The sequence below is a fragment of the Camelus bactrianus genome, chromosome 11 (genome assembly GCF_048773025.1).
Source record: "Camelus bactrianus isolate YW-2024 breed Bactrian camel chromosome 11, ASM4877302v1, whole genome shotgun sequence".
Lineage (NCBI taxonomy): Eukaryota > Metazoa > Chordata > Mammalia > Artiodactyla > Camelidae > Camelus > Camelus bactrianus.
This window is the reverse complement of record NC_133549.1, coordinates 39,916,505-39,944,441: the sequence shown is the minus strand read 5'-3', so window position 1 is coordinate 39,944,441 and position 27,937 is coordinate 39,916,505. Positions and strand designations below refer to the sequence as shown.

The window sequence follows — 27,937 nt, the reverse complement described above, 5'->3', positions numbered from 1 at the left end:
ACCAGGCCCCTCCCTGACTCAGCTTGCTCTCTGCATTTCTGTCATTAATATTTCATTTCTTTAGCAAAGGATTTTTGTCCCTGGGACACTGCTATTCACTCTGGAAAAAGAAAACTCTCCCTGCTCCTTTCTGCAGGAGGATTCCTCAGCTCCTTTTTTGAGCTCAGAAGCCAAGAGCCAAAAAGGTATCATGATATGAACTGGGGGCCTAGCAGTCGAACAGGCCTGGGTGAAACTCCTGGCTCCAGCCCATTCTTCTGGCGTGATCTTGAGCAGGTGATTCCAATTCTGTGAGCCCTATCCCCCAAAGTGAAAGATAACATCTACAGTTAGTAACGTTGTTACAAGGATTAAATAAATAGTAATTGCGAAGTGCCTGGTACAAGTGGGCGCCCTGATCTGACCCTGCAGGGCTGGGTTATTGGCTGTATCACCACATGCCTGTGTGTGGCTGGTTCTGGACACACACACACACACACACACACACACACACACCCAACATGGTGCTGGACCAGCAGATTCACTGCAGGAAGCAGGAGCTCTCGCTCCCTCCTCCCTGCCTGGCTCCTGGTGCTGCAGCTTCTCTGTGTTCTGCAGTGTTGGAAAAGGAAATTACTGAACAGATTGCAATTAGGGGGGAGAAGAGGGAGAGAGAGACAGAGGCCCTAAAATGCAGCTTCACTGAGTGCTAAACTGTGTTTTTGCCCGGAGCCAATCAGGAGCCTCTGACAAAAGCCTGTTCCCACTTACAAATCTAATTGCAGGAGGTGTGGCTGGGGTGGCCCTGGGAGCCCTGGAGAGAGGAAGGGGCTGCCAGCACCTCCAGAAAGGCTGCTGGCTGACTGCTTGTTGCCTTGAAACTTAGAGAGCCACGTGGGAGGGGAGGTGGGTGGGCAGAGGTCTTGGGAGCCTGGATTCTAGGTTTCTGAGTTCTTGTAACAGCTACCAATGACTTAGTAGCTACTCTGCACTAGACATCCATATCATCAGGAGAACTCCGCAAGGTAGATGATTACCTCATTTTACAGGTTAGAAACTGAGGCGCAGTGTCTCTACTATGTGCTAGCTATTGCCTTATGTCTACCTTTATTTACATTAAATCTCTTTAAATTTCCTGACAACTTTAGTCCCATTTCACAGATGAAGAGGCAGTACTCAAGAAAGTAAGCAACTTGCTCAAGATCACAGAGCTGATTTACGGTTGTACAGGGATAGTCCTCTGGGTCTGGGAGACCACAGTTTAATTGTATCACACTGTCCCTTTATTGTGCAGGGCATTCTGGGTAGAGTGGCCAGATTTAGCAAAACAACAAAAACAAAAACTGGGATGGCCAGTTAAATTTGAATTTCAGATAAACAGTGACTTTTTTGGAGTATTATAAGTATGTCTTAAATATTGCATGGGATAGACTTGTATTAAAAATGATTCTTCGTTTATTTGCAATTCAAGTTTATACTGAGTGTCCTGCCATTTTCTCTGGCAACACTAGACTTTCTCTTCCTGCCTGGAGCTCCCCTCTAGTCAGCCAACAGTTTGCCTTTAAAGGTGGGCCCTTGGGGACCAGCCGGGCTGATGTGTCTCCAGGCAGTGAGGCTGCCAGAGGGGAAGACAAGCGCTTCTCCAGAGGGCAGAGACCTGGCCCAGAGCCCACTCTGCCTTCTACTGTGTGACTTTGGACAAGTCTATTTCCCTCTCTGAACCCTCCCTAAAAGAAAAATTCAGTACTGGGTACTAGGTAAATGCCAATATTCTTGCCAGTCCCAATTTCCCTAATGTCTCCCTTTTTCCTGTATGTGCAGGATGGTACAAAATCCACAGTTGTGCTGCTGTGAGGATACCCAATACTTGGGACAGGGACTCCCAGGGAACAGTGCTGGTGAGAGGAGACCCCTGATGTGAACTTGGAAGGCTGGGGGCTGAGCCTGCTGAGAAATGGGCCATTATTGTCTTGTCTCCAGAGGGGGCAGCTTGCTGCAGCCTTTGGACCCAGGTCCCGGCCCCGCCCACACTAATGGCTCTGTGATCTTGGGCAAATTCCTTAACCCTGGCCCGTGCCTCAGTTTCCTCAACTGTGAAGTGGGGCTAATACTGCCCCATGAGCTATGTGCAGTGTCTGGTATGTAGGAGGGACTTAATAAAGGGTTATTTTTTGTGTCAGCGGTGGTGGTAAGTTACATTCTTCCAAAGGAAGCACCTTGAGGGATGCTAACCCGGGAAAGCACAAGCACATGGCAGTCCCCTCCTCTCTCCCCTCTCCCAGCGCCGGCAAAGGACACCACACTGTCCAGGCTTCCTTCGATTTAGCTAAATTTTATTTGTCAGATTTTTGACAGACGTCTAAATTATACATTGAATTTTCCACATGACCAAATACCACGTCCCTTCCTTTGATTATCATTCTCAAAAGGGACTATAAAAAAAGAAGCTTTCGATGGATCAGACTGAACCCTGAAACCACATGGAGTGCAGAGCTAAAAATAAAAGGAAGTAAGAACTGGCCCCTGAGAAGGAAAGAGAAATCAAAGCAAACTCTGACGGGAATCAAGGGACAAATCCTGGTGAGGGTGACATGGTGTCACCCTCCAGGCCAGGCCGGATAAGGAGCGGCCGACAGTGAGGGTGGGGCACAGAGTGGCGCAAAAATAGCCACCGCTTTAGCCCAGAGGGGAATAAAGAAATTTGTCAAAAGCCAGGAGAGAGAGAAGTGAGAGCGAGGGAGGGGAGAGGGCAGGACTGCGTCCTTCCAGCAGTTTGGGAGCTGCGGACCTTAACCCCGGCACATTTCTACCCGCCGACAGAATCGCTGACTCTCAGCAGACATGTTACCCAGCTCAGCCCACATCAATGACACCCTTGTTTCCATAGCAACCAAGGGAGAGTGAAGGGGAAGGGTGTGCTGCCCTGGGCGCAGGGAATCCAGCCAGAAGGAGCCGCACGGGGTAGGTCAGGAGGAGGGGAGAGGGGAGGGGAAGGAGTTTTTCCCACAACTGGTCTGAGCACGCATCCTGGGGCCCCTGTCCCAGGCCTTGCCTGTCCTCTGGCCCCCAGGCCTCTCCCCGGCACATTCAGAAGCAGTCGTGCCCAGGGCAGGTCTCACTAATAAGACTCACTGGAGGGTGAGGGGGGTGGATGAGAGATCCAGACTCCCCTCTCTAGCTTCCAATCTGTCCTCTGATTGTGGCCCTGGGGGGTTGAGGCGGGGCTGGGGAGAGGAAAGGGGACTTTAGAAATATTTTGTTTTTACAAATGGGAGCTTTCAAACTCTGCATTTTCCAGGCTTCTCTCATCTACCCTGTGAGCCCCAGGAGGGTTCTGTGGGGCTCAAAGGGAAGATGAAAGCCTGTGACATCCACAATGTCTCTGTGTCTTTAGCTGAGAAGCAAATCTGAACATTCACAGAGGCTGTTATCAGAGGAGGGCAAGTGGCTTCTGCCTGCTGGCCGAGGCTCTGGGGGGCCCTTTCAAACAGCCCCCTAAGTTGGTGGTAAAAGAACAAAAATATTTCACAGACCATCTACTGCCCAAGTCCAAGTTCCATATCACAGTGTTCCCAAATTGCAGACCTCAGAGCAGGCATTTTGCCCCTCAGATAACATCCCTGGTGCATTATTTGGAGGGAAAAACCATTTTTAAGTGTTAGAGCCACATTTCCAGCCTGACAGAAGGGAGATTTCTGGTTCCTTGTAATTCTGTTTTGCCTCCTTTCAAAGCAAGACAGATGCCTGGGTGAAGACAGACAAGCCAGAGGAGGCTGCGGGGAGCAACCAGCTCAGTGGTTTAAAAAATCTCACCTTCTTTTGTTTTGCAAGTCCTTACAGGTCTGTCCACATCCACCCCAGGGCACCTTTTCATGTCTGGCCTTGTTAATGATTTTCACCCCAGACCGCCTTTGAAGCAGGTCAAGGTTCAGCCTCACCTGCACACCTTGGTCCAGAAAGGCAGAGTACTGAGGGCCAGGGGGTGGAGTCACCCTTTCAGTCTGCTCACACACCTTGGTGGGTTTGGGAAGGGCCACCTCCCGGGATGAGAGGGCGGCTGCTCTCCTGGGACCCACCAGCCGCTAGACAGTCTCTTATTCATTCTCTGAAAACCCCTGAGCTCAGGCACCAGAACAGAGTTCAATTCAGGCGCCAAGGGATGCTCTGGCCAGATTTCCCACGTTTGAAGCCGGGGATTTCTTAAGGCTCAGGGAAACAAGCTCTTTTCGCAACATGGGGCAAGAGAAGTCTCCTGCCATTCCTCTCCAGTCAATCAACAGAGGACACATTTTGCTGAAGAGAGGCAGAGGGGACCAGCAGCTGGGGTGACTGGCTTCCCTGGGCATGGCCCCGCTCTTCCCAGCAGCAAACCCTCTCCATCTGTGAGCAGCCCACACCACCGAGTTGCCAGCACTGTAAAAATTGATCTCTTCTACAAATCGATCTGCCTGGCTTTGCTCAGTAGAGCAGGTTCATGGTAAAGCTGCATTTATTTTTAAAATCTGATAGCACTGGCCTATTGTGATCATTTAAACACAGAATTCTTTGAGCTTTAGAAATCCCTTCTATAGGACGGCCGTGGAGAAGCCAGCTAATCTCAGAGTCGGCTGCTCACTGCTCCACTGAACTGGAGAAAGCCTGTTTACGCTAGCCTGAGCCCTCCATGTGAGGGCTTTTTAAGGACCTTGTAATTTTTCTGGAATTAAACCTCCCACCTCTCCTTACATTCCAGATGTCATTACAGTCAAAAGTCCTAAGAATTTGCTTCCCTGTGAGGCTGACTGAGGGGGCTGGAAATGGGGTATGTTTCTGTGGTGACTTGTTTGCAAGAAAGGCTTTTTTTTTCCCTCTCCAAAGGGTGAGATTACATACACCATCTCCTACCTGCATGACAAGATGGTTTAATCATCTGCTATTCCTCTCCTTCCCCGCAGCGGCGTCCCGCCTGGACAGGCTGCAGCCCTGGTAAGTCACTGACCAGCACCAGCAAATACTGTCTTGGTTTCAACACCATGGAGGGGAAATGTAAGGACAGGTCAGGAAATAAATGACCTTGGCTTCTTCCTCTTCCTCCCCTTCCCCCACTTTTTTTCCTTGGGAAAAAAAAGCCCACTGGAATTATCTAAACTGCAATGCAATCTCTTGCTCATTTAAAAAGATCTCATTTTCTAATCATGTGCTTTGAGACATTTAATACTATTTCAATTATGCAGAGGAAATAATATAATTCCTTTATTTGAAAAATGATACTGAACCTCAGAGATCAGTTAAATCTACTGCTGGAATGGGGATTCTTTTTAAACTGTGTTGTTCCCTCTCTTCACACAGCTGTAGCTGTACACAGATGGAAAAACATTTGGTCAGAAAGCAGCAAATTAGTGTTTTTCAGGACAGAATTCAGCTCCCGCAGCTCCTGCATCTCCATTCGTCTAGATTTTATTTCTTCTTTGCATTGACATTTTTGCAGACCCAGTTCATGCCGTCCTTTGAGGGAAAGGGGCAGAGAGAGGCAGTGTTAGTTGTAAGAAAGGCACCACAGACTCCAGCCCTGGAGGGGAGTGGGCGAGGGGAGTTGGCGAGGGTCCTGGGTCCTCCTCCCCAGCCACCAGCTCAGCGGGGCTTGCCTGCCCCAGGGGCCCACCTGGGTGACCAGGGACAGTGGCATCCTGGGGAGGAGGAGGAGGGAGGCCACTGAAAGCATGGGAGAGAGAAGGGAAGGGGAGTGTCCAATGCCTGAACTTGAGATGGATCCTCAGGAACTCCCTCTGAAAAAATAAACACGTCTGCCTGGATCCAAGGCCTGATTGAGGAGCTATCAGGACAGATTCCAGCCATTTTTGGCTTTTTCTAAAAGCTGACCTTTGCTAGGGCATTAAATTCAATAAGCCACCCTTCTGGTGCCCCAGTGTGTTTACAGTGTGACAGAGTACACTTGGGCTAAATTAAATTTCTTTTTGGAAAAACAAACCAACTGCAGTGTGTGTTACTACACACACACTGGGGCAATGTACATTTATTTCTCTTCGTGCAGCCCCACAGAAAGGTTTAAAAGGGCCTGGCCTGATTCTTGTAGCTTTAAGCACTACCAAACAGAGGGGCTGTGGGGGAGGTTCCCTTAAAGGCACAATGACCTTGAAAGCGTCCTCTCTTAGAAGGCGGGAGGAGAGGGACAGAGGTAAAAACTATACAATGCCTACAGCCACCCGGCAGGCGGCATGACTGTTCATGGATGCCAGGCCTGCCAGAGATGACCTCCTCTTCAACCCCCTTTGGAGCCATCCCAAATGCTCACCCTTTCCCCACAGTCCATCCAACCTCCAGGGGTGTGTGGAGTTCTCAGAAGCCCAGAACAAAACCAAAGGAGGCTCCTGCAACACACCCCTTTCCCCCTGCATCTGTCACACACGCTCGCTGGAGTCCCTGTCACATTTGCACATTTCAAGGCGTACATGACATTCAGAGCCCCGCATTTCCTGTGACCAGGGAGCTGGTTGTTGAACCTGAACAGCTGAGACAGCTTAAAGTAATAAATATCAGCTGACACCCTCGGCCATTCGGAGCATTAATCCCATAAACAATACATCTAGCAGGCATACTATCTCCTGGCTAATCTGATCATAACCTGAATTTACAGTGATTAAAACTCCGCCAGGTGCCATCGGAGCACTTGGGCAGGAAAACCAGATAATCTGATGGCTGTCCTGGAGCAGACCTTAGAGCACGTGCCAAGAAGAGGCTGGCCAGGGCCGAAGGCACAAAGGTGGACAGCACCTGGCAGCAGTGGGGACGAGGGTGGGGGAAGGCTGTGGTGGGAGAAGGTGGACTCTGAATGCATCTCCAATTACAACTGGGTCAGCTACTTACTCTGAAAAGCTGAGGCCAATTTTGCAACCATCTTATGAAAAGGATTAATTTAAAGAGAAACATGTTTAATTCTAGGAGCTAATTGGTTTCTAGGAAAAAAAAATGATCACCGGCCAGGAGGTAAAAAAGATTTTACAAATAAAGGAGGGATGAATAAGATAACCATCTTCTCTTTGCCTTCGAAACTGAATAGCTCAGCACTTATGTAGCACTGTCCATCTTCAGGAACCCGCACAAACACCATCAAAGGTGCATACCTCAAGATTTTCTCCTCTATAGAGACTTGCAATATGTTATCAAATCATCTCACAGAAATCAAGAGTTGTGTTCCCAAGCTATGTGAATACCGGTTTTACCCTTGTTTTATGGCTGATTATAGAGGGGGGTGGGTTTCTTTTATTATATGTAACTGAACATGAATGCATTCAAAGAGATAAGAAAAATATTTACTCAGCTGCAGGAACCCAGCAGAACGTGGAGGGTGAGGGGCCGCTCTCTCCTGGGTATCTGTCACTGAGGCAGAGGGGATTTAAATGGGGGAGCCCTGCTGAGTGGCTGGCCGTGTCCTCCAGATGTCTGTGTGGGCCAAGGTGGCAAAGCCCTCCAGCCAGTCCTGCCAGCAGAGGGCGCTCAGAGGCAGGTCCCACCAGCTCACCTGCCACCTGGGGGTGGGGTGGGGTGGGGGTGTGTGTGGGGGGGTTGGGGCACTCCACACAGGGAGAGTTACGCTGCTCTGGCTCAGGGAGGCCGCCCTCGCCCTGATCTAAAGTGTTTGGAGGCTGGGGAGTTGTGCATTTCCTGTTCCTACCCAGAGGAGGACCTGAGCTGGAGGTGAGAGGGGTCTGGGAGGCAGTATTCAGCGGGGAGAGGGGAGGCTGTTACCTCTTCAATCAAATCAAGCACAAGCCGTGCCAAGGTGCCCACTGTCAAGGAAAGATAACAGTGCTGTCCAAGATCCCTGAGGGGAGGGTGCATGTCGGACTGGCTTGAGGTGTTTATAGCACTTAGCCAGGTGGCTGGCCTGCAGTAGACATTTAATTTCTATCTTTTAAATTAATCCTTGTAACAAGCCAGTGAAGTAAGTACTACCAAAATTTCCACATTAGGGATGAGGAAATGGGGGCACAGAACAGTGCGTGGCAGAGGCGGGCTGTGAACCCAGGCAACCTAGCTCCAGCATCCACACTCTTTAACCACTGACCATTTCTCAGTGTCTGCGGGCAAGTGCCAGAGGGAGGCGCTCTGTCTCAAGCTTAAACAGGAGCTGGGGATGGCCCTTGAGCTAGCCAAGGGAGCAATTCTAGCTTTTTCTGCCTCATGACTTCCAGCTGAATATAGGGGCATGAGATGGAGCAGCCCCAGCCAAGCACCCCGTGTGGCTTTGCCACAGCTCTGAAGGTGGCAGAGGCTGTTTCTGGCCACTCAACCCTCAAGATTCTGGGGGCTGCAAGGTATCTGTGCACGTGGGAACCTGCAGATTTCCCTCGCTGCGTGATCCCAGCATATTAACACTCTGCAAGCCCACCACCTCCAGCTGTACATGGAAGCTCTACATTTAGAGACAACACCGCAAGAGGAAGAACCCTCTGCTTCTCAAGTTTAAATCAGCAGCCACATCACTCTGACCTTAATTGGTAAGGCTTTGATTTTTTAAAACAGATGACTGAGAAAAGGTAATTGTTTACTTGAAGTAGGTTACTGCTCTTTCTCCAAAGAAGGAAATGAACTCATAGGTTTGTTTAATGGTTGAACTTTTACTGTCAAAAACTGGTTTGACCAAATTTCTGCACATTTTTTCATCATGGGGGTGACAATCTTATGCCATATGGCATGAGCAGTCCTCCCTTTCTTCCTCCACCACACTTCCCCCTGACCACGCTTGCTGAAACTTAATTTGAATTGATTAGCTTCAATTCAATAACAGCAACTAAGGAGAGACACTGAACCTCAAATACTGAGCTCTGTTTGGCCTCTTGGAGAGGCAATACATTTTACCATGTCATGATATCATTCCTTACCAACCACTGGGAAAAATATAAGGCAGCCCCTAACCATATGGGTGGAAACCTACTAATCACAGGTCTCTATGCTCCAGGATTAAAGGCACGATGCCCTTTCTATGGGAAGAGTGGTCTCTGATTGCACTTCTTTTAATCTGATCTCTCTGCAAAGTATCCATCACTACTCGATGGCTGGAAGGAAGCAGTGGCAGCCATGGTTGGGTGGGCCTGGTTTTTAATGCCAGGAGGACTACACCGTCACACTAGTAATTGCTTTAAGACGAAGGAGCTCAGGCCCTTGCTGAGCAATGCAGCCTATCCCATTGTGCCACTGGGCCTCTGGGTCAAGGAGCAGCTTGGAGGCAGCATACATAAAATACTGCCTGCTATGAATACTTTTTCTGGTGACAAAGGGCGCTACACCAGAGAGGTAGCAAAATCGCATGTCCCAAGCTTCCTTTCTTAGTCTACAGAGAGGTTTGAAAATTTAAAAATAAACCCGAGGTCTGACTTGAAGATAAGCAGTTCCATGCACACTTGGAGTCAAAAATAACTGATGCCAGGCCTAGAAAGAAGTTGTAAATGTCATTTAAAAAAAATACCGAAATTCTGTTGACATATTAAGGGAAAAGTCCCCTGGATCGAGGAGGAAGAAACAAAACAAGACCTGGGCTAGTGCATGTTTTGGGTTCATCTGCAGGGCACTCTGAAGTACAGCTCACACCTACGGGCTCAGCCTGCTGGAGGTGCTCTGCATGCAGGTGAAACCTCTGTGAGCCGGATCCTCGCTCCTGCTTGGAGAAGGAAGAAAGGGGATGTGGGAGGGATGTGAAAAGAGGACGGGCACGAGGTTGGGGGCATGGAGAGTGATACCCAGGAGAACCTTCCACTAGCTCAAAGCTCTCCGGGTAGGCAGGTCTCTGTTATGACTAAGGCTAGAGATGGGGTTGAAACTGCTGATCTCTGCTTTGAAAGGAAATTCTAATGCAGTGTAACTTTAATTAAACACACACATGCCATGTTTTACAGAGGCGATGTCTTCAAACACCTGAAACTACAACAGCCGAGGAGAGCTGTGGTTTGGGGTTTGCATTCAGGTCTGCAGGTGGAGGATGGATTGATTTCTCTACACCTTTTTCTGGCTGTAAGCCAGGTCCTTTGTTCACTATTTTCTAGACACCCAGGGAAAGGAAGAGTCCCAGGGCTGGATCTTATGTACGAGCAGAGGCCCCGGCAACCCTGGCCTAGCCCCAGGGTGCAGAGGGGGGCTGCCTGAGGGGGCTGCAGGTTTTCCCTCCCTGACATTGTTCAGTTTCTCCTCTTTCCACTTTCATCTACTTGACATAACCGGGTCTCTTCTCATCACTCCTCTGGACTGTGGGGCTCTCTGCAGGCAGAGTTTCCAAGATTGATGTTCTCCTTCCACTTCTAGTGCCCTTTACCTCCGCTCTGCTCTTGACAGTTTACTATGAGAACCTGTTTTAATTACACGATGGGCTGCCTCCTTGTCAGCCAGGCAAAGAAAGACCTGTTCTGAACTCTCCTGAAGGCCTCAAAAGCCAACTTCCACACCCACAGCAGGGGACTGCCCGTCCTTGTAAAGACTGCACGTATTTGCCTTCAGAATATCCAGCAGAATGAGAGCCTGAAATCCATCCCAGGAATCACTAACTTCCATCTTCTCAAAGCCTGTGTTTAAGCTACTCAGCTGAGGCGAAGTGGTACACCTGCCTGACTGGTCCAGGGGGCGTAGCTCACCACCTAGCAGCTCTGTTCCCTCGGCTCCCCACTCAAGGGTTATTTATCAGCAGAGGACAGGTCTCTCAAATGCATTTTGATTAAACACACACAAAAACACAATGCAAATAGAAGCTCTGTTTTTAAACATCTGAAACAGTAACAGAAATTCCAGGTCTTTTTTTTTTAACTTTTGTACATCTGCTTTCAGGGTCATTAGAGCTGTGGTGACATACTTGACCCACTTAACCTCTGATCATTTTGGTAGCTCTGCCCGTCACTGATCAGCTTTCAGAGGGTAATGGGTGGGGAGGGCAGAATGGGAGAATGGAATAGGAATTTAGGGAATTTTAGTCATCTTTACCCAGAATCTCTGTCTGAAAGTGATCTTGTGGACATTTTTCTTTTTTAAAAATTTTAATTAATTTATTTAAAACATTGTTGTGGGGGGAGGTGATTAGGTTTATTTATTTATTTATTTAATGGAGGTACTAGGGATTGAACCCAGGACCTCGTGCATGCTAGGCACACACTCTACCACTGAGCTACACCCTCCCCTGCTTATGGACATTCTTCTAGTGAAGTCGTTCACTTTTAGGAATACTTCAAGTGTTAATTAATATGAATCATTAAAATGCCTGCTCTTGAAATAAGCAATGCAGTAAAAAAATTCTACCTAAGTGACTCTTTACAGTGAAAACCAAGAAACTGGCTGAGTGGGCAAGAGCTCAGGTCAAAGGCAGTACCTGAGAGGGACATGGTCAATCAGTGCCTCACAATGTAAAGCATTTCCACAGAAAACTCCACGACCTTTCCCCGGTCCCCAAAGGTTACCATTAAAGGACAATAGACAGCAGATTCCCTTCTTAATTAACATTTTTATTAAATAACTCATTTCAAATAATGGTTAAATTCTCTAAATTTATATCATTCTATTAACCATAATCTAATCTCATTAACCTTGAAATCCCAGTCTTAACTACCCAATTCTATACACCATGGTACTATCTACTCAACTAATTAAGTGACCTTCAAACTATTTCTCCTCCGTATAAAATCATTATTTTTCTTGCTCACGGTTCTTTGTTGGATCTCTCTTGATATCATTTCCTGTGAACCTGGTTGCTGAAGGTCCCTGATCAGGGAAGAACTTTCTAACAAAATCAAACCATACATGATGGTCTCATTTGATTCCTGCCTCCCCGCATCCTCCAACTGTCTGATAGCTCACAGCCTGTTGTTCAGCCTAAAGATCCTGTGACTTCAAGGGAACTCCATTTCTGTGGTAGTTAAACAGCTGGAACACATAGCTCTATCCTGTCGCCTCTGCCTGGCTGGCTGGGGAAGGGTAGGGGCCAGGACGAAAATGACCAGAGCTCCCTCCCATCTCCAAGCTCCTCTGAGGAAGCACCCTTGACTTGAATGCCTCTCCTCTAAATACTGATTCTGGATAACTCTAGCCACTCCTTTTTATATCCCTAGGGCTGGCTGAAGAAACAAGAGCCTCACGGTTAATTCCGGCTTTGCTTTCTTTTCCTTTCGACACTCGGGCCAAGTGAAAAAAGGTTACAGAGCTGTCAACCACCACTTTCTCAGGAATGTGCACACAAAGTGCGTTTATCTGCTTAAGCCTCACCTTTAGAGTCCCCAACCTCAAGATGCTCTCTACTTTCCATATTTGGGTTCTAAACCATTTAGAGAGGCAGAGTCCTCTTGCTGAAGTGGTTTGTACAAACCCAGGAAAGCTACTCTCTTTTCCTGGGCCTCATCTTCCCCAGAATTACCTTAGGCCTCATGAGGACCATCTTATGCATAACTGAGGGAAATACTTTAGGCAGAGTTTGATTTTTGTTTAGAAGTGAGAAGCTAAATAAAATGATCAGAGTTTACCTGTTCAGAACATCCTGGGTTGTGGTATACTGGTTGGACCAGCTTGTAAATTAAGCTGAAAAATGCCCACTTAACAACTCAAAACCTGATATACATACGCATCTGTGATTCCAATATTACAGAGGAGACTTGAGAAGAATGAAACTAGCAGGTCATCACTTTCTTTGTGGAGTGGGATTAGGGGAAAGAAAAGAACTTTTCAGTTTTTAATTTTATATAGTACCTTGATATGATTAACAATGAGAACATATTGCTTTTATAACCACAATCTAAGAAAGAAAAAAGTAAGTAAATAAGACTTAACATCTGCCTAAATCTCAGAGACTTACAGAGCTCTGGCTTCCATTGTGGGGATGCAGCCGAGGTGATCTCTGGCTACTTGCCAGACCTTCCACAACATACACCCACACCCACACACACACACGTGAACCAAGAGCTTCTGAGGGGCAGCTATCGGGAGAGTCTGGAGCAGGGGGTGCTTGTTTTGTGCTGACTGGTCTGCCCTCAGATCTAGAGGCCACGCAAAGAAATGGGCTGTGGTTGTTAGTGTAACAACAACAAAAACAGATGGAACAACTGAGATAATTCTAGGAAGTGATTATTTGCTTGAAGTAAAAGCCGTTAGGCAGCTTTAAGACAAATCAGTGTCAAATGACTGAGGGCAGAGGGAGGGAGAATATCAGAAAGGAAATGGAAAGATTTTTAAAAACGAGGCATGTGGAACATGGATGGGTGCTTCAGAATCAAGATGTGGTCCTGGAGGGTTGACTCCAAGTGTCAGCTGGTTGGAGGCTGCTTGAGAGGAAGCATCAGAGCTGAGAGTGTTTACCATTCTTTGAGGATACAGCCTCTCAAGCTGTCTGGGTTACAATCATTTTCTGCCCTAAATTAGTATCAATGGGGGGGAGCATGCTCTTTCACTACCCAGTTCCTCAGTATAAAGCACAAGGCTTTCTGTTGGCAGAAGCCTTTCCATGGGAGACCAGCCTGAAGTAGCGGGAAATAGACAGCAACCCTGAGGTCAGTGGAGACAGCCAATAGGAAAAACAGGACACTTCTAGGATAACCAGTGTGCATAATTGGTGGCTCTGTTACCTTGGAAGTACCAGTATTTAGCACCCATAATACCAGACACAACACCAAGCCCCCAACTCAATCATCAGAGAATGCTAGCATTAAAAAGCACTTTTGAAGTCTTCTGTTCTGACCTCCTCCCCAATGGGGTAAAGCTTGTTGCTTGTGTGGGCTGGTTTATCTGTGGCTTTTCTGGAACAGTTAATGAGATCAGATTGGTTGCTAAGTAGAAAAGAACCCAATTCCTCCAGGCCCTTCACATCCGGGAATGGCTCATCTGCCCATCAAAGGCTATTTGTTTCATACCTTTTTCTATCTAGATCTGCCCAACCAATGAGACAGACTACCTTGGTTGCTGTGTTGCCAGGTGACCAAGCGCTCCGGTAACCTCACCTGAACGCCCTCTCCTGTGAGAGCTGAGCAAGACTGGATCTGCCAGACTCGGTCGCGGATGGTGTGCAGATTCAGTCCTTCTGCAATTTCAGAGGCAGGGGCCGCCGTGAGCAGATCCTGCTTGTTAGCAAAGATGAGCACTGGCACACAACTTAGCTTTTCTTCCTCCAGTAATTCAGCTAGTTCCTGGATTATTGGAGAATAGATGGGGAGGGAAGAATGAAATCTATGATATTTAACCATGCATTTCTAGTTAGAAAAAAATCAGAAGAGTTAATCTGATCAACTAGCAACTTTTAAAGGCAGTGGTTCTCCAACTCAAATCTGGGGAATAACCCCCAGGCAGATTCCTGGGCCCACCCCAGAGATGCTGACTTTGAAAAGCCTGAGTCAGGGCCCAAGAATTTGCATTTTTAGCCAGGGATTTAATTTTTAACCTTCACAGTATTTCTGTTATAGGGGATTCACAGATCATATTCTGAGAAACACTGTTCAAGGGAGCACACCAGTTGTGGTTAGAGACTTAAAACTTACCCAAGGTTATTATCTGCAAATAACTTTCAGTGCACATATAACACACACATATACACTTATACCTACACATATACGTATGTATATATACATATATATTTTAAAATTTAAATTGAAAATAACAATTGCTTAAGAGATTATAATTTTGTTTCATGAATCCCTGTCTCCAAAATATGCATGCATGTACATCACACTTCATCAAACTCACATCCTAAAGTAACTGCATTAGTCCATGTGGCAAGGTCTCTGATTTTTAGGTTATTGGTTGAGGTCTAAACTGTATGTTGATTCTGTCTGCACTAAGTACAGGAGAGGATATATACTCACCTAATTGCTAGGACCCACCTCTTTTCCACTAAACCCACATTTTAGCTGCTTAAGACACTGGGGCTGTCAAAGAGAACTGGATCATTGAAGGGGCAGATCCCCATCTGACCCCCTTCATATCCAAGCTCATGATCAGCATTGGTTCACATGAGTGATGATCCAGAAGTCATCAAGGTATGGAAGGGAGAAGGACTGTCTCTAGGAGTCTGGAGAGTTCTCAAACTAATTTCCAGGGAAAAGGAACATAAACATGGGGACTGCTACCTTTGGAAGGCCACCTGTGGTAGTTTAGGACACAGGCCAAGGACTTCACAATGAAATGTGAGCACGCTTCTCCAAAAACGTCCACTGTACTATCTGCTTCTTGTCAGTGCACTCAGTCTGGCTACCGTGGTCTATACCCATTGCTTCTCTATTTAAAATTGTGTACACAAATCGCATTGTGTCATCATGTTGACATGCACTCTGCATTTAAAGCCATATTTGGGTTCAAAGTATACCTATCTGTTGACTTGGAAAGAAGAGCAGCTTAGTCTTGGCTTGCGCGTTTCTTCCTACCCCTTCTAGTTTGTCCAAGTTACCCCTGGATCAATTAGGCTGGTATTGAAAAACACACATAGAAATGCTAAGTGAATTGTTCCTCAGGTGCATTTCTATGTGGCCTGGGAAGAAACCTGAAAAGCTTTTGGGCATGGGGTAAGTTCCATTTGCTTATGTCTTGTTTATATGACTTGATTAAAACTAAAAGGCTTTAAACAAAAAACTGTTTAAAGAATTCTCAACTAATTTCTTTTTAGGCAACTGGTATTTTGCCTGCTTGGCAGAATGACTGTCTTGTTTAAACTGAAAAGGTTAAACAAAAAATACTTCCCTCACTCTTATACATTTACAGAGTAGATTAATGAACACCCAATTATTTGGGGAATATGTCAACAGAACAATTATTTACCTGACCCGTCTCTTCAAATCTTTTTCTGTCTGCACTGTCAATTACATATATCTGTAAAATAAAAGAAGAAAGTTACTTCAATAGGCAGACATGGAAAAAGACAGGGCAACTTCTACAGAAGGAGCAGATGATCCCCAATCAGATTTCACACTGGCACAGCATATAGAAACTGAGATGGTAATTCTTAGCTCATCTATGGATGCAAAATAAACCAATTAATTAATTAATTAGATGGGGATGCCCAGAAGATACCTTCAGCAAAGCTCCAAAGTAGGAAGTCAGGAGAGCCAAGCAGGATAAAAATAGCTACATTTAATGGGCTCTCACTCAACATTCTTACTGGGTTTACCCTATGAATCCTCATTATCACTCTATGAGATAGATTTCATTGTTATCCCATTTTAGACATAAATAAACGTAAGCCCAAAGGCACTAAGTAACTTGCTGAAGTTACAGCTGGTACATGACAAAATGGGGGTTCAAACTCAGGCATAACAGTAAAGTCCATAGTTACTCTTTAACACTGTGCTGTACTGTGTCCCAAATTGTCAGGGAGGGATGGTGTTTTGAGGCATTTACAAATCCTATAGTCCTCAAACAGCATCACTCTGTAAGTAGTATTTTTCAGTATTAACTGCACGCTGTCTTCAGGTACTGGGAGAGGAGACCCAGTGATCTCCATCCCATTCCTACCTGCTCAGGCTGGGAGGTTAAGATCAAATCCTTGAAACAGCAAGGGCATAGGCTTTGCTAGAGTAAGAGAGGTTTTGAGATTTACTGTAAATTACAAATCCCAAGCTTTCTCTCCCTCCCATGACTGAATTTTATTTATTGGATAAATAACATTATAAAAACAATAAGGGAAATATGGTAAGACCAAAAAGAAAGAAAAACCACCAATAGTTACAGAACCCAAGCACATTATTTTAATTTCCTATGAAAGTTTCCTTCTAATTCTTCTTCACATGAAAATTAAAAAAGAAAATTAGAGATATAATTTTGTGGTCCTTTTTTAAATCAGTATATTAAATGTTTTCCCAGTTGCTAATCTTAAAAATTATCAAAATTTCAAACTTTCTTTGAAGAAGTTAGAATTGTTATTAAACTAACGGTGTAATGGAAACGCTCTTTTGAAAAATATGTTCATTTAAAAACCACATGAAAAACAATCTTCAACTACCATTTTTATGTGTCTTAAAGTCTTGTGCTACTCTGAAAACTTGCTCTCTTTTGAAAGAAAAAAAAATTAAAATTCCTTTGCTTAATGCACTATCATATAGAGTCACTAGTGCAAAATATTATACTGTTTTGGTCTCAGTATTTTTTTTTTTGCAGCCTTATTATTGCTGTTGTTGTTAATATTGCTCTGACTCAATGTCAGTGCACACCACAGAGACACAAAATCTGATACTGGCTGGGGAGTCACCTTGGAGAACATGGTGGTACCTTAGTTTCCACTGGTGGGGCTCACATTTGTAAAGGAGCAGTCATTCCATAAACATAGATGCAGAAAGAAGGGATGCAATAGGAGAGTGAGCCCAATCCAAAAGGCCTGATTAGAACTACTTGGGAGTCCACAGTGTATTAGGATGAGCTTCACTCAGACAAGAGTGCGAGACAATGTGACGGAGGGAGGAAGGGTCAGGTGATCACTGGGAGGGTGTTCAGGGCTCAGAGGGCTCCAGAAAGGCTGCGTGCAGATCACTGGGCAAGAAAGGAATTTCAAAGCAGGAAAAAATGTGCTTGGGAGTGAAGGGCGTCAATAAGAAGATAAAGGAAGAAGAGGCTGAGAATGCAATTAAAGATACAATTAAGAAATCGATGTTTGATATGATGAAAAACAGACAGTTGAGAGAGAATAATGAGGAATGGAAAGACGGTTTTAATAGGAGGCAAGAAAGATGATCAGTCAAATACCGGAGGCTGAAGGCCAATGAGAAGAAAGTTTTAACTTTTTCTTTAATTACTTGCTATTTATTGCTTTGACATAAAATTTCACTAGAAACATTTTCATTGAAAGATTCAAAAGGAGGATTTTCCTCAATTATACATAAATTCTTCCTATCCTTTAGCGTTTTTCTCACATAACTTTTATAGAATTTGAAAATTACTGCACAGTAATTCCAGGAGGAAGGCTATAAAACAACTGCCCCATTTATTACAGGGGCCAAGTGAAAAAGTCGTAAGCACAAGCTAGTCTGGTGATCTCACAAACTTGTTTTTATGCGGTGGCATTCGCTTCTGGTTAGCCCCTCAAGGTGCTGCCCAGTTTCTTCATGCAAGTGTCTGTTTTCTTCTGGTCAAGAGCTAAGCATAAGGAGAGTGTCTTTTTCTTTCTTTTTTTTTTTTTTTTGGTTAATAATATAGGTATTAATCTAGCAGTGTAAAATTTTTTTTTAAAAATTTAATCCAAATACAAATAACCGATTAAAAATACTCAGAAAGTATCAGAGAAAGTTAGATATGGTGCTTCTGACTGATCTTAAAACATTATGGACCTTCAAAACTTAACTTTCATGAACCTATTCTAAAATGAACTTATCATCCATGGCACTCAGAATGAGAATGAGGCTTTAAGCAAAGCCAATTCATATCTTCCTTGGCAACTGCTTTGAAATTTTTACTTGGTTGCAGGAGGAAGACCTAGAGAAAAAGATTTTTTCTGGATGGAAGTTCAGCCAACTTTGGATTATCCGGAGACTGATCGTCCAGCCTGTGAATGGAGGACTCTTTGATTCTCCTCTTGCTTCTGGTACTCCTCCCTCCTACCGCCACCTTTTGGCCATTTTATTGCTCCTAAGTATTTCTCCACTTGAGGGGTAGGTGGAGATGAGAAGAAATGACACGAAAAAGTGTGACTTTTTATTGACTGCTTGAGCAGAAGTCTAAGAGGAGGTTGAAACTGACAAATGAGTTTTCTGGATAACTTGCAGTTTTCAATTATTTGTGCTCTAGTAGTACTGATGATCAAGCGTGAGTGATGTTATGGAAAAAATACAAGACATGGTTGTTCGAGTTCTGTCGCACTTAATATCCTTTGGATATGGAAATGATGACAACCTACTTTGTTTACATTATGTTGTGTTTAAACACAAAACTAGTAATGATAAAGTAAATGGAGTTTGATAGTAAGATGAATATATAACTTCCAAAAAATGATGTTTTTTTATCTATCAAAAGGCTGTTATTTCCTGGCATAAGAGAAATGGAAGACATCCTGTCTCCTCCCTTCTGCCATACCTCAGGGTTAATTTCTTAGTCACTTCCCTCAAATTAATAAAGCTGAAGTCAGATGTTCTCAATGTCATCATCCCTGAGAATAACTCTGGCACTTTTAGGAGTTGCTCTGCCTCTTTCAAAACTCTAGAGAAACATAATATTCTAAAGTGGGATTGGCACTCTTTTTCTATAAGGGGTCAGGTAGTAAATATTTTAGGCTTTTTGGCCCACACCATTGATTGCTTCCACAACTACTGAACTTTGCTGCCATAGTGCAAAAGCAACTGTAAAAAACATGCAAACAAATGGACGTGGCTGTGTTCCAAGAGAACTTTATTTATGGACTCTAAAATTTGAATTTCATATCATTTCCACGTGTCATGAAATCTTACTCTTCTTTGATTTTTTTCAACCATTTAAAAATGTGAAACCATTCTTAGCTCATGGGCTATACAGTAACAGGAGGCAGGCTGGATCAGTTTGTCGACACCTGCTCTAAAGCAGGAATCTATTAGGCACTCTAGGGGTAACTGAAGAAGAGTTAACCAGGCAATGAAATGTGTCAAGCCTCAACCCTGCTCTTCTAGGCAGCGTGGAGTCTAGGATAATAGGTCTTTTCCACCAAAAATGGAAGACTATTAAATACAGACAAACAAACAAATAGAACCCATCCACCACTGCCACTCCAAGCTGCTACAAAATGGGCAGAGAGGGCTAAGAGTCATTGGTTTTTAGAATCTAATCCTGGGGACCCAGCTGCTCCCCAAGACTTGTTTAATCTGAAATGGCACTGGAATATAACAAAAGGATGAGTCCAAAGTACTGTCTGTCACAGGCAGCATTATATAGCTGGAGAATGCCCCTCTAGGGATACTCTGAACTGATTTTTGCTGGATTGTATGATAATTCCTGCACGCTCTCAGCGAATGAGAAGTGTGGAATGCAGGGTCAGATGACAACTCCCTGGCAGTCTACCCTCAAGGTGTTAGGGCTTATGATTTAAAATTACCCCGACCTGTAGACCAGAAGGTTTCTGAGGCCTCCTTATGGAACCTCACAGTCATCAATGTCCTTATTGACAGCTCTTATGTGGACGTTTCTTTCAAAGTACCGCATCCAGCAAATGAACAGATAGAACTATGATTTCTCTCCATCACCTGCTTTTTCTAACTCTTGACTCAAAAAGCAAAAGAGAACCTATAGCTTTTTCTTCCCCTAGTTTTGCTGAGATATAAATGGCATGAGTCCTGTTTAAGGTGTGCAGCATAATGATTTGACTTGAATCCATGGCTTTTGTATATTAACCGTATATCCTGCAAATAAGCCTTGCTATAATCACTTACTAGTTCCAAGAGTTTCCCTCTTGATTTTTGGGGTCTGAAAGAGTTTTAATGTTCAGTTTTTTGAAAATGTAGTTTCAGATTACTATTTAGGGACTGATGTCTACATTTCAAGTATTTGTGAGTGAAATAATACATACGATGGCTTGGATTTGCTTTAAAATACTTTAAAAAAAATTGGTGGCAGGGGAGATGAAACAAGATTGCCAAAACTGAAATTAAGGAAGCTGGATGATGGGTAGGTATCTGGAGTTTCATTACACTATTTTTTGACCTTTGCATAAATTTGAAAATTTTAAAAATTATATTTCAAAAACAAACACATTATTTGACATTACAGAAGTTTCTTTCCATATTAAAGAGAAATTTTCCTCCCCCCCCCCCAGCATTTCTCTTCTATTCCCCTAGAAGAAACTATATAATACATTTTGGCAGAATAACTGGTTGAACAGATTAATGGATGGATGGATGTGTCTCATCTTTTTTCTTCTTATCCATTTAAACCTTCAAACTGGCACCAGGAATATATTGGAACTGACCTTCACCAAAGGCCAGAAATATGATAAGCCTGTATGACACCCATCTCAGGACCTCAAATTTGTTTATTGATTTGATGATAGCACCATTTAATATTTTGCTATTATTCTCCATTTGAGAATCGTGATATGTAAATTAACTCACTATTTCTCATAAACCCTCTGTGAAGCAGATGCTCTACCCAGTTCACAGAATTAATGAGCCCCTGGACTTGACCACAATGGTACAGAATCATAGAACCTCAGAGTTGGAAGGGAATTTAGAAGTTGTAGAACTTCTCCTTCTTCCTCATGTCAGAAACAATTTATAATAATTATCCATTGTATTTATTTGGTACTTTTCTAAGCTCTGGGGATACAACAGTTGAAAAAAAAAATAAAAGAAAAACTAAGTTCCTATCTTCTTGGAGCTTCCATTCCAGTGAGGGAGAAAGGTAGTAAAAAAAAGTATGTCTGAAGTGAGGGACGCGAGAATATCTAAGGAAAAAGAATTCTGGCATGGAAGCAGTGATGACAAAGGCCCCGAGGTGGGAGCACGCAAGTGTTCAGGAACAGCAAGGGCCAGAGTGGCTGGCCCTGGGTGACAGGGGGCAGAGGAGTCAGAAGGCAGGGGCCTTGTGGGCCACTGTGAGAACCCTGGCTTTTGTTCTGAGATGGGAAGCTTATGTTTTAATAGGATCACTACAGCCATAATGTTGAGAAGAGACTTCAAGGAGGCAAGGCAGAAGTGAGGAGACCAGTTAGAATGATGGCGATAATCAATGCACGGTGGCAGTGGACGTGGAGAGAAGTGGGGAGGTTCTAGATAGACCCTGAATTGGCTGATGGAGCTGATGCGGGGAGTGAGAGGAAAAGGAGCCCAGGCTGAGTCTGGTGCTTTGGGGTGAATGGGGCTGTCACTTACTGAGAAAACTGAAGGAGAAGCAGGTTTGGGCAGGGGCAGATGAAGACTGGAATTTAGTTTTGGACACGTTGAGGTTGAGGGGACTTACAAGTCACCGGTGTGGAGATGTCAGATAGGCAGCTGGTTATATATGAAATCGAGTTCCAGGCTGGAGGTAACAGTTTGGGATTCACCAGGTGGGGGTTAACGCCCTGAAACTGGATGAGGTCACCTCAGCAGTGATTAGAGAAAAGCACAGGCCGGGACTCAGGGGGCCCTCCCATACCTGGAGGCTGGGAGACAAGGAAAAAATAGCAATGGAGATGGAGGAGGAGGAGCTAGTGAGACAAGAGGAAAACCAGGATAGAATGGTACTCTGGAAGCCAAGGAAAGACAACGCCTCAAGGATAGCACTACAGCGTTGTTAAATGTGCTGATATGCCAAGTAAGGTGAGTAGTGAAAACTGAACACTGAACTTGGCAACGTGGCTCTTCAGGGAGGCTGAATGGAGGGTTCCGAGGGACTAGGGGGAGAGAGAAGACAGACAGCACAGAAAACTCTTTTAAGGAGTTTTGTTGGAAAGAGAGGCTGAGGAATGGGACAGTATGTAGAGGGGGATGTACAGTCAAGACAGGAGTTTTTTGTTTTTAAACAAAAGAAACTACAGGATGTGTGCCTGCTGGCAGGAATGAGCTGGTCACGTAGAAAGAGACGCATAGGAAGCAGCAGCAGAGAGTGACACTATTTGAGATTCCAGGTGAGTCCTATTGGTAAGGAAGATACTGACCTGTATTTGCAATTTATTGTCCATGGCCATAATTAAACACAAACTTTCAGTTAGAGGTTAATGAAAATTATATACAACTTTTTTTTCCTATGCAAGTTCATGAGTGGCCCTGGTTTGAGGGTATGATCATGAGAGTGAGTGGCTGAGGTGGGGTGGATGACAAGATTACTAGAGGGGAGGTGGCAGAGCTGAGGTATTAACAAAATCTCCCAGAACCCTGACACAGTCTTAGAGAACAGGGCGGGGAGCTGGGAGCTAAAATCTCGGCCTGTGCCTGATGATGCTGCCTGAGCTGGGGAACCCCCAGCGAGTGAGGCGGCTTCTTCTACTTCTGGACAGTTTACGATTACTAGAAACTTCTTGCTTATTCTAAGTTAAACCCTACCACCTAATACTCCTCAAACTGCTCCTTGCCCAGTCCTCTAGAATGATTCACAATGAAGCTAATCTCTCTGACTTGAGATAGTTCTTGAAGCAACTGGAGATGGTTCCAAGTGTTCTCTTTTCCAGGAAAGATATCATCAGGTCTTTCAACCATTCCTCATACATCATGGGTTGTCTCCAGGCTTTCACTATCTTGGTTGCTCTCTTTGGGATACACTTGGTTTGCTGATTTCCTTGGCTGATGAAGTCAATGGTACAATCTTCTGACTTCTCTTCTGCTGTTCAAGTCACTATGGTAATTAATAAATACTTTGTTTGCCAAGGGTGTGGTCAAAACATTGTTACTGAGCAGCAAAACATCTTATACAAGTTACACAAAGCTCCACAATCTGGAGCCTTCTGCTAGCCCTAAATTCACAGTGACTGAGAACAACGTTACAGCAATGGAATTGTTGACAAGAAAAGAACATGACAGTGTTCATGACAGAAAAGGCTATGAACTGATGCATCAGAAGGAGTACTTACCAGAATATCAGTGTTTTCAAAATAATTCCTCCAGTATGGTCTGATTTTTCTCTGTCCACCAATGTCCCATACATTCAGTTTAAAACCTTGTGATTGTACACTTTTGATGTTAAAGCCCTGAAACAAAAAGACCAAGCTGTATTAGGCTTTGAGAACATAACTGACAAAGTTACATTTAACAGCTATGTTATTTATTAATTCTGAGATAATCCACCAGATGTGACACTGATGATACTGAAAACAGTTTGCTCTGATAAGGAAGAAAGAACTGTATCTATATGTGCTTTCGTCATTCAGTGTTGAGTCAGTGTTGATGACGTCACAGTGAGTACACACACAGACACGAAACTGCTAAGGACGACTTGGTATGAGATCTGATCGAGGGGGAGGGTATAGCTCCAGTGGTAGAGCACATGCTTAGCATGCACGAGGTCCTGGGTTCAATCCCCAGTACCTCCTCCAAATAGAAATAAATTAATAAACCTAATTACCTCCCCCTCATAAAAAAAAATGAGATCTGATAATCAACACACTCTGAAAGTCCTCAGGGTGGTAAAATTTAACAGGACGTTACATGCAGCTAACAAAAACCCACAGCTGAATCTGCAGACTCAACAGAATAGAAAAAAAATGTTAAGTTTAAAAAGAGGCAAGAGCTACAATCTGAAAGACTGGATTCTTAAAGAGTAACTCGAAATTAAAAGAAATTTCCTCAAACGGATTGATCAGGCAAAAGGAGGAGCTGAACTCAGGAAGTGAGCGGGGAGGCTGGTTTGTAACTGCAGTCGCAGCCTGTGAGGAAGGCAGTCCTGCTGGGACAGCATGTTTGAGCTCTGAAGTGGTTACAGGTGGTGATGAGAACAAACAAACATGCAGGCATTTGAAACTTCTTTAATAAGTATCTCTGATGAACTTGAATAGAAAAAGTATCTGTTTTCAGGACAGTGACTCAAAGTGGAACTTCGGGGAAGGTGAGCCCATCGAGCAGGCAGAATGGTGAGCTGGAAGTTAGTGTGCAAAGAAACTAACAAGCCCTTTGGGTTTGAAGAGAAGGCATTTCATGAACAAGAATTGTTTAAAAATCTTCTACACGTTACTATATACAAAACAGATAAACAACAAGGTCCTGTATAGCACAGGGAACTAAATTCAACTTCTTGTAATGACATATAATGGAAAAGAATCTTTAAAGAAAATATACGTATGTATATTTAAAACTGAATTGCTTTGCTGTACACCTGAATCTAACATTGTGAACTGACTACAATTCAGTAAAAAATAAAATTGAGGGGGAGGGTATAACTCAAGTGGTAAAGCACATGCTTAGCATCACAAGTCCTGGGTTCAAACCCCAGTACCTCCTCTAAAAATAAATAAACCTAATTATCTACCCCCCCAAACAAATTAAATTAAGTTAAAAAAAAATCCTCCTGTAAGAAAAACAGAGTGAAATCAGGATTTGAAAAATCCAGTCAACAGCTTGCTCCCACAGAAGTGACATTTCACCCGGAAGAGGTGGAGTTAAGTGGGTCTGGGGATGCCACCATATACACCCACCTCTTTGGGCAGCTCGCCAGGGCTGTTGCCTCGCACAGAAGGACAACCCACAGTACCACTGGACGGGAACACCGCCACCCAATTTCCACTGTGGATAGTCACCAGAGAATAACTGGCGATGATGCTGACTACAGCGCCTCTAAAATGACAATGACTGAATAAATGAAAAGTTTAAAAACTTAGGGGAAGTAGCTTAAGTTTACTGTAAAAGGCAGCTTCATTCTGACTCATTGACAAAACCGCTTTTGTGTGTTTAAAAATTCTACACTAACTACAATATTAAATGTCAAACCCAGTAGCAACAAATCCTTTCTGAGATGAAGCAGGGAATAAATAAGAGTAAATCCTGGAGTTTGACCATATGTATCAACTGCCTTAAAATTCTGGATGGCATCAGACCCAAAAAATCTACCAATAAATTATTCTAAGGAAATAATAATGAATGGGTAAGAACATCTAGAGATGTGTATTGTATAAGTATTTACATATAAAACAATGAAAAAGACGATAGAAAACAGTATACTCTCCATGAGCCATTTTTATTCTTTATTTTAAATATACCACCATATAGGTGAAAAGAAAAAAACTGATAGGATATATTCTTAAATGTTAACAGTGGTTAGGTCTAACAGGCATTATAGGTGATTTCTAGTTTCTCAATTTTACCATTTATACTTCTAAATTTACTACAATGAGCATCTATTTCTTGTTCTAATATAAAACAAAAACACTATAAAAGTTTGTTTTTCAAGACTAGATATGAAACCTTGACATAATATGGTAACAGAGTCACCCATAATACATCAAACAAAGCCTGAGAGTTAGCATTGGAACTTTGCATCTACAACTTGGATTTCTTTTTCATGTTCGCAGCATGAAAGTCCTCATTTTAGTGGTGCTCTTAAGAGATACAGCCCATCAATGATACTGAAAAAACCTCTCGCCCTTCTTTTTCTGGCAGAAATCCTGACACATTAATATGTGTTTTTAGCCCTTCTAGGCTAGACTACTGTAATTTGCTCCTCCTAAGGCTATACATTAAATTTGTTCAGAAGCTGTAAAATTGCTCATTTGGTAGCAGTTGAGATGACTTTTCTGCAAAGAACTGCGGATCAGTAAGACTTGCAGGCCGTGAAGTACACACACCAGCACAGTCCTTTAAACCTGACACCAAGCTCTTATCACAGGACAGTGACAGAAAATGCTAAGTAAGTCTGGTTTTGCTAAAACCTCTAATGCTCAAACACTTTAATGTGACTAACACCAATACGGCTGTCCCTAGTTAGGAAACCCAAAGGCCTGGCCAAGGGTCAAGGTTTCTCAGGATTTCCTGCAGGGAACGAGGCCTACAGAAGCCCCCTAGAATGCTTCCAAGCCAGCAGCTGTCTCTGACTTTCATGCTGGGAGCATAACCATCCCTGTGTTTTGCTTGCTTAGCCTTAGGAAAGAGGAGGGTTGATGAGGCTGGATTAAAAAATATAGGTATTTTTTTTTTTTACTTTAAAAATGGACATATATTTGTATTTATTAAGTCTGAAAAATACACACTAAAAGTGTTTTTCTCACAGTCCTCTGGGTTTTTTTCTTTTATACTTTCTCTGTATTTTCTACATGTATTAATTTCAAAATCAGAGAAGATAAAGCTATTTCTAAAAAGGAATCACTTAACAGGAAACTATGTTCAATACTTTGTAATATACTATAATGAAAAGAAATTTTATATATATATATATATAGAAAGAGAGAGAGAGAGGTTTAACTGAATCACTATGCTGTACACCAGAAATTAATACAACATTGTAAACCGACTATACTGCAATTAAAAAATAAATAAATAAAATAAAGAATAGAGTCAGAGGGAGAAAATAAAAATGAAAAGGAATCACTTAGATCTGAGGGAACTGATTGTATCTTGATATGTATAGACATACATTTATTTAAATTATTTATTTTAAAAATTATTGTGAAACATATATAACATAGAATTTACCATTTTAATTATTTTTAAGTATGCAGTTCAGTGGCATTAAGTACATTCATACTGTTGTGCAACCATCACCGCCATCCATCCACAGAACTTTCTTCATCTTGTAATGCAGATTCTCTGGGCCCATTAAACAGTAACTCCCCATTCTTCCTCTTCCAGTCCCTAGTAACCACTATTCTACTTCCCGTATGTAGGAATTTGACTACTCTAAGTATTCCATAAGAAATAGAATCTCTTGATGTATTTTTTGAAATTTGAGATTATTTCTAAATTTTTAAATGTAGACTTTTCTCAGTAACAAAATTTACAAATGGATAAAACCCTACATCCCATTTTGTCTTTCACATTGTTATTATCATCTTCCGTGTGTCACACAAGCATCTGGGGCAAGGCCGTGCTCACCTGTGTAGGTGTGATGTGGCTGATGTCTTCAGATGCAAGCTGCTTCAGAAGAGTGGTCTTGCCAGCATTATCCAAGCCCAGGAGAAGGATTCTCACCTCCTGGTCTGGTGCACTTTTCAATTTGCGCAAAATTGAGAGTAAGCCCTTGAACAAACATGAAGAAGAGAGATTACTTTGGGGGCACTGATTTTGATATTACTGGATATCAGAACGTCTTCTCCCCTTGAAAAAAGTTCTTGGCTGTGGAGAGCTTACAGCATGATTTTCCACTTCAATGTCATTTATTCCATTTGCTTATACGTTTTGGTAGAAGTACTTTAGTAAATTCAGCAACTTAATAAATAACCTGGCTCATTCCTGCTCCTCCTATTAATCCAGCTTAGCAGTCCCCCCAAATCTCCTGGGAGTATGTTCTACTCACCAACTCATGTTCCTAACGCCCTGTGTATACACGTAGAGTAGTGCACTCCTCATATCAAACTATAGGGAGTTGATTTTTGTATTTTTCTACTTTCTACTAGAGTGAAGTTTCTTATGGGTAAGGACTACAGCTCCCATCTCCCACAATGCCT

The 27,937-nt window shown here is 43.4% G+C and overlaps 1 protein-coding gene across 1 annotated transcript in view; it reads right to left on the bottom strand.

Moving 5' to 3' along the window:
* Positions 1-5,184: 5,184 nt before the first annotated feature.
* Positions 5,185-27,937, bottom strand: part of ARL3 (ARF like GTPase 3) — a 28,268-nt gene continuing 5,515 nt past the window's right edge. The window contains exons 2-6 of the mRNA XM_074373706.1: positions 27,366-27,509; positions 23,420-23,536; positions 15,745-15,795; positions 13,938-14,123; positions 5,185-5,463 (exon numbers count right to left, since the gene is read on the bottom strand). Of these exons, the coding sequence (XP_074229807.1) occupies positions 5,416-5,463; positions 13,938-14,123; positions 15,745-15,795; positions 23,420-23,536; positions 27,366-27,509 (546 nt within the window). The 3' untranslated portion in view covers positions 5,185-5,415. The remainder of the gene's footprint in view (positions 5,464-13,937; positions 14,124-15,744; positions 15,796-23,419; positions 23,537-27,365; positions 27,510-27,937) is intronic.